This window comes from Schistocerca nitens, chromosome 12 (genome assembly GCF_023898315.1).
Source record: "Schistocerca nitens isolate TAMUIC-IGC-003100 chromosome 12, iqSchNite1.1, whole genome shotgun sequence".
Classification (NCBI taxonomy): Eukaryota; Metazoa; Arthropoda; class Insecta; order Orthoptera; family Acrididae; genus Schistocerca; species Schistocerca nitens.
Genome location: NC_064625.1, coordinates 125,837,374 through 125,850,640, shown reverse-complemented (window position 1 = coordinate 125,850,640; position 13,267 = coordinate 125,837,374). Strand labels below are relative to the sequence as shown.

At 39.4% G+C, this 13,267-nt stretch overlaps 1 protein-coding gene across 2 annotated transcripts in view; it reads right to left on the bottom strand.

Annotated features, from left to right (window-relative positions):
• LOC126215318 (collagen alpha-1(I) chain-like) overlaps window positions 1-13,267 on the bottom strand; it is a 324,350-nt gene that overhangs the window by 254,708 nt on the left and 56,375 nt on the right. For both annotated transcript variants that reach the window (XM_049941998.1, XM_049941999.1), the window contains exon 2: window positions 11,336-11,383. In XM_049941998.1, the coding sequence (XP_049797955.1) occupies window positions 11,336-11,383 (48 nt within the window). The remainder of the gene's footprint in view (window positions 1-11,335; window positions 11,384-13,267) is intronic.

Genomic DNA, 13,267 nt, shown 5'->3' with positions numbered 1-13,267 from the left:
TTTACTACTTTAAGTGTCTCATTTCCTAATCTAATTGCCTCAGCATCACCAGACTTAATTCGACTACATTCCATTATCCTCGTTTTGCTTTTGTTGATGTTCATCTTATATCCTCCTTTCAAGACACTGTCCATTCCGTTCAACTGCTCTTCCAGGTCCTTTGCTGTCTCTGACAGAATTACAATGTCATCGGCGAACCTCAAAGTTTTTATTTCTTCTCCATGGATTTTAATACCTACTCCGAATTTTTCTTTTGTTTCCTTTACTGCTTGCTCAATATACAGATTGAATAACATCGGGGAGACGCTACAACCCTGTCTCACTCCTTTCCCAACCACTGCTTCCCTTTCATGCACCTCGACTCTTATAACTGCCATCTGGTTTCTGTACAAATTGTAAAAACCTTTCACTCCTTGTATTTTACCCCTGCCACCTTCAGAATTTGAAAGAGAGTATTCCAGTTAACGTTGTCAAAAGCTTTCTCTAAGTCTACAAATGATAGAAACGTAGGTTTGCCTTTCCTTAATCTTCCTTCTAAGATATGTCGTAAGGTCAGCACTGCCTCACGGGTTCCAACATTTCTACGGAATCCAAACTGATCTTCCCCGAGGTCGGCTTCTACCAGTTTTTCCATTCGTCTGTTAAGAATTCGCGTTATTATTTTGCAGCCGTAACTTATTAAACTGATAGTTCGGTGATTTCCACATATGTCAACACCTGCTTTGCCCTCGTTGGGGCTCTAAATTTATTACCTGAAATATAAAATTGTGTACTAAGCTGTTTTAGTTTCCATGTTAAAATCAAATCAAATCTAAAATCACTCAGTAATAAGTAGTCTTTATCATTAGAGGCTAGAAATGGTAAATACACAAGGAATCGAGCAATACTAGATGTTAATAGCGCCGGAACGAGGACGAAGATCGCAAGAGAAGAGAAGGCAGTGAAACGACGTTCGCCAATCGTGCGCTGATCACGATCGCACCACGACCTATATAAACGACCTAGTAGATAGTGTCGGAAGTTCCATGCGGCTTTTCGCGGATGATGCTGTAGTATACAGAGAAGTTGCAGCATTCGAAGATTGCAGCGAAATGCAGGAAGATCTGCAGTGGAAAGGCACTTGGTGCAGGGAGTGGCAACTGACCCTTAGCATAGACAAATGTAATGTATTGCGAATACATAGAAAGAAGGATCCTTTATTGTATGATTATATGATAGCGGAACAAACACTGGTAGCAGTTACTTCTGTAAAATATCTGGGAGTATGCGTGCGGAACGATTTGAAGTGGAATGATCGTATAAAATTAATTGTTCGTAAAACGGGTACCAGGTTGAGATTCATTGGGAGAGTCCTTAGAAAATGTAGTCCATCAACAAAGGAGGTGGCTTACAAAACACTCATTCGACCTATACTTGAGTATTGCTCATCAGTGTGGGATCCGTACTAGGTCGGGTTGAGAAGATCCAAAGAAAAGCGGCGCGTTTCGTCACAGGGTTATTTTGTAACCGTGATAGCGTTACGGAGATGTTTAGCAAACTCGAATGGCAGACTCTGCAAGAGAGGCGCTCTGCATCGCGGTGTAGCTTGCTGTCCAGGTTTCGAGAGGGTGCGTTTCTGGATGAGGTATCGAATATATTGCTTCCCCCTACTTATACCTCCCGAGGAGATCACGAATGTAAAATTAGAGAGATTCGAGCGCGCACGGAGGCTTTCCGGCAGTCGTTCTTCCCGCGAACCATACGCGACTGGAACAGGAAAGGGAGGTAATGACAGTGGCACGTAAAGTGCCCTCCGCCACACACCGTTGGGTGGCTTGCGGAGTATAAATGTAGATGTAGATGTAAATGTAGACAGGATCGGCCTCTATAAGAGGAGAATATAAGCTCCGCTTTAGCCAGCGTCGGCCGCTGAGTATCGGCTCAGATGCCCATCCCAAAATCCTGCATCATGTCAGTGACACTCTCTCCCATATTTCTCGATAATACAAAACGTGCTGCTCTTCTTTGAATTTTCTCGATGCACTCACCTTATCCTATCTGGTAAGGATCCCAGATAGCGCAGAAGTACTCCAAAAGACAACGGACAGGCGTAGTGTAGGCAATCGCCTTGGTAGATGTCCTACATTTTGTAAGTGTTCTGCCAATAAAACGCGGTGTTTGGTTTATCTTCCGCACAACATTTCCCATGTATTCTTCCCAGTTTAGGTTGTTCGTAATCGTAATTCCTAGGTATTTAGTTGAATTTACGGCCTTTAGATTTAACTGATTTATCTTGTAGCCGGCCGGTGAGGCTGTGCGGTTCTAGGCGCTTGTCTGGAACCGCATGACCGCTACGGTCGCAGGTTCGAATCCTGCCTCGGGCATAGATCTCCTTAGGTTAGTTAGATTTAAGTAGTTCTAAGTTCTAGGGGACTGATGACCACAGATGTTAAGTCCCATAGTGCTCAGAGCCATTTGAACCATTTATCTTGTAATGTAAGTGTAACAGATTCCTTCTAGCACTCATGTGGATAACCTCACACTTTTCGTTATTTATGGTCAATTGCTTATTTTCGCACCATCGGTATGCTTTTTGGTTTGATCTTCTGATGCGTTTACTAGACGATAAACGACAGCATCATCTGTAAACAACCTAATTCGGCTTCTCAGATTGTCTCCTAAATCATTGTATAGATAAGGAACAACACAGGACCTATAACACTGCTTTGAGGAACGTTAGAAATCACTTCTGTTTCAGTTTATGGTTTTTCGTCAATTATTACGAACTGTGAACTCTCTGAAAGGAAATGACGAATCCAGTCTCAATGCTTCAGAACCCCATAATACGTATGGGAATTTGATGTACGTTCTGTACTGGGGTATTCCTAGGAACCGTGTCATTACGCTCCTCGTTGTGAGTTCGCTCATCTTGAAGGCATGGAACTCGAAACGTTTTTTTTTTTAAATAATTTTGTACACAATACAATTACAAAACTTAGAATTCACAGCAGTTTTCATTTTATATTTGGACACTGTGCGGTAAGAGTATGAACTGGTTTTCTGAACTTCCAGTTCTTGGAGGGCAATATACAATTGACATGCAATAAACAAGTGTCATCGTAAATCAATTCCAACGTATTTGAATGTCTGACCTTGAGCCTTGTTTAGTGTTATTGCAAACTAAACCTTGATTGGCAATTGAAGGCGCTTAAAATGAATGGGTAAATAGATTGGTATCATTGACACACGGCGTACGTGAGAGACCTCCTCTCCAGCTGCTGTAGCTGTGAGAATAATAGCTTCAATGACAATATTTCGCATAGTTTTAATCTGCATAATTTCAAACTAGTCAGATTACGTGATAATATTCTAATCATGAGAAAGCTTTTGACAATGTTGACTGGAATACTCTCTTCCAAATTCTGAAGGTGGCAGGGGTAAAATACAGGGAGCGACAGGCTATTTACAATTTGTACAGAAACCAGATGGCAGTTATAAGAGTCGAGGGGTATGAAAGGGAAGCAGTGGTTGGGAAAGGAGTGAGACAGGGTTGTAGCCTCTCCCCGATGTTATTCAATCTGTATATTGAGCAAGCAGTAAAGGAAACAAAAGAAAAATTCGGACTAGGTATTAAAATCCATGGAGAAGGAATAAAAACTTCGAGGTTCGCCGATGACATTGTAATTCTGTCAGAGACAGCAAAGGACCTGGAAGAACAGTTGAACGGAATGGACAGTGTCTTGAAAGGAGGATATAAGATGAACACCAACAAAAGCAAAACGAGGATAACGGATTGTAGTCGAATTAAATGCGGTGATGCTGCGGAATTAGATTAGGAAATGAAACGCTTCGAGTAGTAAATGAGTTTTGCTATTTGGGGAGCGAAATAACTGATGACGGTCGAAGTAGAGAGGATATAAAATGTAGACTGGCAGTGGCAAGAAAGGCATTTCTGAAGAAGAGAAATTTGTTAACACAGAGTGTAGATTTAAGTGTCAGGCAGTATTTTCTGAAAGAAAATAGTTTGGACAAGAAGAGAATAGAAGCTTTCGAAATGTGATGCTACAGAAGTATGCTGAAGATTAGATGGGTAGATCACATAACTAATGAGGAAGTATTGACTAGGATTGGGGAGAAGAGGAGCTTGTGGCACAACATGACTAGAAGAAGGGATCGGTTGGTAGGACATATTCTGAGACATCGAGGGATCACCAATTTAGTGGAGGGCAGTGTGGAGGGTAAAAATCGAAGAGGGAGACCAAGAGATGAATACACTAAGCAGATTCAGAAGGATGTAGGCTGCAGTAGGTACTGGGAGATGAAGAAGCTTGCACAGGATAGAGTAGCATGGAGAGCTGCATCAAACCAGTCTCAGGACTGAAGACCACAACATCAACAACAACAACAGTTCTGTTGAATGATTATGGTGCCAGTCTCCACTACAGAAAAATATAATCAAGCTGCAGCCACTAGTACATAATCAGTTACCTTCTCCTAGTTTTTCCAATGTACTGAAATATGCCTGGTAAAATTCAGGATATTCAGAGGACTGCCTGCCACAATTTGGGAATCCGAATTTTGTTTCATATTGTGGTGTCCATTGTGTGTATTATGTGGAGAAATTTCGTTCATTTACTGTGCACTGTGTCAAAAACTTTATGTTTTAAGTTTTGCTTTATAGATAATCATTCTGATGATTTTGTATCATCATAATAACGAGTTACTTATCATTTTCAAGTTTCAAAATATACGTATGTGAAACAGTAAACTAAGAAAAAAAACTTGAATTAAGAATTTAAAATGACAATTTAAAAACATAAAACAAAAATAAGTATAACATATAATTAAAATAATAAGGAATGTTTAGATATTTTACTTAGGTATGTTGAAAATACTCTGACATCATGTTGTGTACAGCTTATTTTCCTAAAACGGTGTTTCAGAAACCAGCTTCATAACACATGGTTGAATGCGGTCTGAAGGGTTCTTTAGTTTGTGTTGTAATGTAAGTTTTCATTTTTCAAAATTAATTAATGGTTGTGGGGTAGTTTGCAAAATTTCAAATTCTTGAAAAAGCTGGTTATACAGCTTTCAAGAACAAATCTTTAACATAATGCAGCGCGTCAGCAACCGTATATGTATAGAAAATAAACATTTTTATTATTATTATTATTATTCCTTACCCTCTCAGACGTTAAGTCTGGTTAAAAATGAAAAGTGACGCGGACCTTGATCAGGCGTCACTTCCTTTTAACTGTATGGTATGTGTTATATTGCATTTAGGAACTTTCGGGTAATTGAACATGTATCAATAATTACTGATTTCTGTAGTTGTATATATACGTTTGGATGTAGCTCTATTGCATTGATGTACTGGTGGATATTGTGTGGTATGACTCCTGTAGTTGATAGTATAATTGGTATGATGTCAACTTTATCCTGATGCCACATGTCTTTGACTTCCTCAGCCAGTTGGATGTATTTTTCAATTTTTTCTCCTGTTTTCTTTTGTATATTTGTTGTATTGGGTATGGATATTTCGATTAGTTGTGTTAATTTCTTCTTTTTATTGGTGAGTATGATGTCAGGTTTGTTATGTGACGTTGTTTTATCTGTTATAATGGTTCTGTTCCAGTATAATTTGTATTCATCATTCTCCAGTACATTTTGTGGTGCATACTTGTATGTAGGAACTTGTTGTTTTAAAAGTTTATGTTGTAAGGCAAGCTGTTGATGTATTATTTTTGCGGCATTGTCATGTCTTCTGGGGTATTCTGTATTTGCTAGTATTGTACATCCGCTTGTGATGTGATCTACTGTTTCTATTTGTTGTTTACAAAGTCTGCATTTATCTGTTGTGGTATTGGGATCTTTAATAATATGCTTGCTGTAATACCTGGTATTTATTGTTTGATCCTGTATTGCAATCATGAATCCTTCTGTCTCACTGTATATATTGCCTTTTCTTAGCCATGTGTTGGATGCGTCTTGATCGATGTGTGGCTGTGTTAGATGATACGGGTGCTTGCCATGAAGTGTTTTCTTTTTCCAATTTACTTTCTTCGTATCTGTTGATGTTATGTGGTCTAACGGGTTGTAGAGGTGGTTATGAAATTGTAGTGGTGTAGCCGATGTATTTATATGAGTGATTGCTTTGTGTATTTTGCTAGTTTCTGCTCGTTCTATAAAGAATTTTCTTAAATTGTCTACCTGTCCATAATGTAGGTTTTTTATATCGATAAATCCCCTTCCTCCTTCCTTTCTGCTTAATGTGAATCTTTCTGTTGCTGAATGTATGTGATGTATTCTATATTTGTGGCATTGTGATCGTGTAAGTGTATTGAGTGCTTCTAGGTCTGTGTTACTCCATTTCACTACTCCAAATGAGTAGGTCAATATTGGTATGGCATAAGTATTTATAGCTTTGGTCTTGTTTCTTGCTGTCAATTCTGTTTTCAGTATTTTTGTTAGTCTTTGTCTATATTTTTCTTTTAGTTCTTCTTTAATATTTGTATTATCTATTCCTATTTTTTGTCTGTATCCCAGATATTTATAGGCATCCGCTCTTTCCATCGCTTCTATGCAGTCGCTGTGGTTATCCAATATGTAATCTTCTTGTTTAGTGTGTTTTCCCTTGACTATGCTATTTTTCTTACATTTGTCTGTTCCAAACACCATACTTATATCATTGCTGAATACTTCTGTTATCTTTAGTAATTGGTTGAGTTGTTGATTTGTTGCTGCCAGTAGTTTTAGATCATCCATGTATAGCAAATGTGTGATTTTGTGTGGGTATGTTCCAGTAATATTGTATCCATAATTTGTATTATTTAGCATGTTGGATAGTGGGTTCAGAGCAAGGCAGAACCAGAAAGGACTTAATGAGTCTCCTTGGTATATTCCACGCTTAATCTGTATTGGCTGTGATGTGATATTATCTGAATTTGTTTGGATATTAAGTGTGGTTTTCCAGTTTTTCATTACTATGTTTAGGAACTGTATCAATTTAGGATCTACTTTGTATATTTCCAATATTTGTAGTAACCATGAGTGGGGTACACTATCAAAAGCTTTTTGGTAATCAATGTATGCGTAGTGTAGAGACCTTTGTTTAGTTTTAGCTTGGTATGTCACCTCTGCATCTATTATCAGTTGCTCTTTACATCCTCGCGCTCCTTTGCAGCAGCCTTTTTGTTCTTCATTTATAATTTTGTTCTGTGTTGTATGGGTCATTAATTTCTGTGTAATGACTGAAGTTAATATTTTGTAGATTGTTGGTAGGCATGTTATGAGGCGATATTTAGCTGGGTTTGCTGTGTCTGCTTGATCTTTAGGTTTCAGATAAGTTATTCCATGTGTAAGTGTATCAGGGAATATGTATGGGTCTGCAATGTAACTGTTAAATAATTTAGTTAGATGTGAATGTGTTGAGGTGAACTTCTTTAGCCAGAAATTTGCTATTTTATCGTTTCCAGGGGCTTTCCAATTGTGCGTAGAATTAATTGCTCGGGTGACTTCATGTTGCAAAATTATCACTTCAGGCATTTGTGGTATCATCTTGTATGTATCTGTTTCTGCTTGTATCCACCGTGCATGCCTGTTATGTTGTACCGGGTTTGACCATATGCTGCTCCAGAAGTGTTCCATGTCTCTTATGTTTGGTGGATTGTCTATTTTTGTGTGTGTGTTATCTATTGTTTGGTAAAATTTCTTTTGGTTTGTGTTGAATGTTTGGTTTTGTTTCCTTCTATTTTCACTTTTTTTGTATCTTCTAAGTCGTTTCGCCAAAGCTTGTAATTTTTGCTTCTTTTCATCTAATTGCTCTATTGCTTCTTGTTGTGAGATTTTACCTAACCTTTTTCGTTTTTTGTCTGATATTTCATTTCTTATAAATTGTGTTAACTGTCCGATGTCTTTTCTCAGTTTTTCTATTCTGATCTGTAGCCTGTGTTGCCATGCTGGTTTTGTGGGTTTCTTCTGTGTGTTGGTTGGTTCTGATATCTGCCTAGTGTGTATATTTAGTGTAGTGATTGCTCCTACATAAACCAGTAGTTGTAACTCTTCCATAGTTGTGTATTCATTTATTTTGTTGTGTATGATTGTGTTGATAGTTTTTATTGTTGTTTCGACTTGTGGGCTATTTGGTGGTCTATGCAAGAATGGTCTAATGTCTGTATTTGTGTCTTTGTATTCTATATATGTCAACTGAAATTTTTCTTCTATATCTAACATGTGTGTCACTTCGTGTTCTATTTGTGCTTGTGCTGGTGGCTGTCTTAAAATTTCATTTTCCTCTGATTGTTTAATTGATGCGTGTTGTTCTTTGTTTGTTTGCTCTGGGATGTTTGAGTCCATTACTGTATTTTCTTCTTCTTCTAATTGCACATTATTTTGTTCCAGTATTTGTTGTACTTGTTGTTTGATGTTTTCTAATTCTGACTGGGGTATCCTGTTATTTTTGATTATTACACGAATCTGATCAGCTAGACGTTGTTCTGTTAAAAATTTTAATTCTGGGTATCTGGTAATAAAGGTTGTGTATACTTGTGATCTGTATCCAGTTGTGTTGGTTCCTAGGTTTGTTGCTTGGTAATAACAGAACATGAGGTGTCGATTAACTTCATCTGACCATCTCATCCTCTGTCTTTGTTTTCCTTCTAGGGTGGTTGCAGGAAGCACATCCTGCAAAACACCTCTATTTGGATTTAAATCATTTTCCAGTTGGCTAGCAGTGTCATTACCATTGTGGGCGGGCATAGGGTTCAAGCGCCGTCCCCGACCATGACGGCGCTTGTCCGAGGCTTCTTTAGTTCTGTCCTGAACCAAGTAATCACACTAAAAGGGGGGTTAGCCCTATTAGTGGTTTGTTCTTTTCGTCGCCTTTTACGACTGGCAGAACATACCGGAGGCCTATTCTTTTCCCGGGCCTCCACGGGGTTTATTATTATTATTATTATTATTATTATTATTATTATTTGCAACTGAAGGCTGAAAAAATTGTTTAGATTTCAAGAACATTAACTGCATATCAAGTTTTATATGAAACACTTTTTTTTTATACATCATGGTTTCGAAGATATTCCCTCTAGACTTAATATGCCAAATTACCCTTGGGGTGTCTTTTACAGCTTAAAAGTGAAATTTGACAAAAACGCAAAGATACGTACTGCATTATTTTGACTCCTATACATGCCCAACATTCATCAAGATCGTCTATTTACATCTGAGAACATTCCCTTTTTAGTGGAAACCTCACTTCCAGTATATTAATATGTTCTAAATATACTTTTGGGTGAACTTAGCAGCCTCGCTCTTCATATGCGAAATACGAGGGCGGTTCAGAAAGTAACCTCCGGTTGGTCACAGTGCGGGTCGTGGGGGGAGTAGCGACGCCATCTGTGCGTTCACGCACTCAACAGGTCAGTCGGCATCAAGCCGTGGTCGAGTGAACGTCGTACCTGCGCTAGTTTAGTTTTTGTGGCAGTTTGAAATGTGTGCTGCAATAGAAAACCCCGCCAAATGTGAAGTGCGTGCTGTCATAAGGTTTTTTACAGCCAAAGGATATTCTGCAGCAGCTATTCATCGTGAGCTTTGTGCCGTGTACGGACCGAGAGTTATGAGTGAAGGAGTTGTCCGTGAATGGGTACGTTTATTTAAAAGTGGACGAGAAAACGTTCGTGATGAAGAGAGGAGTGGTAGACCATCATTGGTGACTGACGAACTCGTTCAGACAGTTGATGCAAAAGTTCGTGAAAATTGACGTTTCTCAATGTCGGAGTTGTCTACTGGTTTTCCACAGATTTCTAAGACTCTCTTGTACGAGATAGTGACAGCAAGATTGGGTTACCGTAAGTTCTGTGCACGATGGGTGCCCAAAATTCTTACCGACCACCACAAAACTCAAAGAATGGCCTCTGCATTAGACTTTCTGTCATGTTATGAGGACGAAGGAGAACCATTGTTAAACAGAATCGTGACCGGTGACGAAACCTGGATTAAGTACGTGAACCCTGAGACAAAAGAACAATCAAAGATGTGGGCACATTCAAATTCGCCTACCAAACCAAGAAAAGCCTCGCAAGATTTTTCTGCCAGGAAACTGATGGCAACGGTGTTTTGGGATGCCAAAGGGGTGTTGTTGGTTGAATTCATGGAACGTGGTACGACCATTAATCAAGACGTGTACTGTGAAACAATAAAAAAGTTACGACGCCGTGGTATGCTGACTTCCGGTATCGTTTTTTTGCACGATAACGCCCGTCCTCACTCTGCTCGCAGAACAACGGCCCTTCTTGAGTCCTTCAAGTGGGACGTTATCAACCATCCACCTTACAGCCCAGACCTGGCGCCAAGTGATTATCACCTCTTCATGCATTTGAAGAAATGGCTCGGGTCACAGCGGTTTGATGACGACGAAGAGCTCAAAGATGCGGTCACAGGCTGGCTCCAGGCACAAGCGGGTGATTTTTATGCAGAAGGAATTTCAAAGCTTGTGAAGAGATACGATAAGTGCCTCAGTCGCTATGGAGACTATGTAGAAAAATAGTGCAAAGATGTAGTTGTAAGATGTATATATTAAAATATTTTTATTTAACTTGGTGTATTTTTTTAAATCAACCGGAGGTTACTTTCTGAACGGCCCTCGTACGTTGTTCTGTTTCGACACAGTCCACCCGAATAGGCCAGCGCATTAATGTGCTGCTTCCGGGAATAGGAGAGGCGCCCATGCCCCAGGCCGAATCAACCTGCGGCCAGCCTCGATGTGTTTTTAGGCGGTTTCCCAGTTCCAACTGGATGAATATCTGGCTGGTTCCCACGCCTCACCTCAGGCACACGAAGTGCAAACATTTAGACAACGATCTCACACATGAGCATGAGACTTTCTCCAGACGCAGACAGACGGGATACGCGAATTCCATCCTGGAGATTAGAGCATCTGGCTGCATATTTTCACTAACATTGCCAAAATCCATGTAACAATATCGGCACCGTTGTCTAAAGGCACAAGGGAAACAAGAAGAAGAAATTATTTTTGACCTTAGTCGGCATTACATTATCCCAGTTCTTGAAGATACAACTAGGAGTACGTATGACGCCACAGCCATGTTTATAGCACAAGAAGAAAACAAAATCTAAAAGGAACGTTGCCCTTTGGACTTAATTCACGAACTGAATTAACTGCTTTAATACAAACGAGAGATTAGCTGGCAACTGTATCTAGTAGATTACGCGAACATGTATAACATTTTCAGTCTGAAGATAAATTTACGAATGTATGACCTAATGGTCATATAATGAAGGCCAAATGTTATCTTGCTATATTTATCAAACCTTTTAATTTTTCAAAAAAACTTACCGTCGTCTATGTCGCCGTTTTCGACATCCAGGTCTTCCCCGTTAAGATCTGTAACAACAGGAAAATTTTCATCAGTTGAAATGCTGAGTAAAAGACAGCTCGAAGAGATGCAGCCATAATTGCTAACGTTAGTGATATAGCTCCTTGATCACTGCAACAATTGCACAATTTTTGTTTCAGTTATTATTGGTTTCACGCAAAGCTTATTTCACCAGACATTGTTATGCGACATAATTAGAGAAGCAGGACATTTATCGTACTACACAACAAAATTAAAATATTAAATGTTGTATAAAACCAAATTACAATGTTGGTCATTACAAATGAAACACTAGCAAGTAGAACAGAAAACAAAATTTTACTCATAGTGCGTGTGACGGCAAACAGATCAGGTGGTCCCAGTTGTACTTTGCCTGTCTAACGAACTTCAGGAAGAACATGAATTTGAATTTAAATATTTTACGTAATTACAAACGGATTTGCGACTTAAAATGCTGTCATAACATTCTCGTTGAGAGGCGTAATCTTACGTTAAAGCTCGAACACAATTAGTCGAGTATTACAGTTACAAATCTGGTTTGGGTCTTGAGGGCAGCTAAGTCACAGCGCACAATTTACTCAGATTACAATCATCTAGAATTTCAGAATGAGGACACTTATCAATTCACAATAAACTTTACATGATTTCAGGCCTTTTCCAAACTTTTCGCGCTTACAGCTGTACAAACATTGAAGGGAAAACAGTTTATCACTTACTAAATGTTTGAACCCTTTCTATACACTATACAATTAAACGATCACTTTTTCGAAACATGTAATGGTCTCCCATTGCAACGCATAAGCTTGAAATTTGACCGAAAGGTTTGTGTAAGGTGGGTAGGACGTCAAACGGGCTGACTTGGAGCGGGAGAGGCACCACAGGACATTTCAATTTCCACTGTCTACACTTTTACAAATAAATTCATAAAACTTCAACAGCATGACCAGGAAGGATTAAGCAAGTCCTTTACCTGACTCACTCTGTGTACATTGCTGTACTACCCCGCGCAGGCGAGCAAAAAATACTTGTCCTGTCGAGCGCTAGTCGCTTGGGGTTGATGAAATAATGTATGGCGTAGAGCATGGGCGTCCAGGAGTGGGCAAAATATAAAATTTCCCCTTTTTACATAACCGATTCGGTGAGTTACACAATGTGTTGAGCCTCAGGAACTAAATTTGAGCAGAAGTACACAAATCTTATTGTAGGCCAAACGATTCGTAGTTGTCAAATTACACTACTGACCATTAAAAATGCTACACCAAGAAGAAGTACAGATGATAAGCGCGTATTCATTGGACAAATATATTATACTAGAAGTGACATGTGATTACATTTTCACGCAATTTGGGTACATAGACCCTGAGAAATCATTACCCAGAACAACCAACTTGTGGTGTCACCGCTAGACACCACACTTGCTAGGTGGTAACTTAAATCGGCCGCGGTCCTGTAGTACATGTCGGACCCGCGTGTCGCCACTGTGTAATCGCAATCCTAGCGCCACCACATGGCAGGTCACAAGACACGGACTAGACCTCGCCCCAGTTGTACGGAAGACATAGCTTGCGACCAGACGTACGAGCCTTCCTCTCATTTGCCGAGAGACAGATTGAATAGCCTTCAGCTTAGTCCCTAGCTACTACCTAGCAAGGCGCCATTTGTATCAGTGCTTATAGCTAACGAATATTCAAGAGAGATGTATTCCAAGGATTCATTAAAGTTAAGTATATGAGAAGCTCCATTCTTTTCTTTATAGTTTTCATCCAGTATCCTGTTCCAGAACTTCAAGCCCGTCTGCGTTAGTTTAGCGTGCACCTAGCTACCTCATTGTGTCTATGCTGTATGAAATAGACACAACACAACTCTGGCCGTAATAACGGCCTTGATACGCC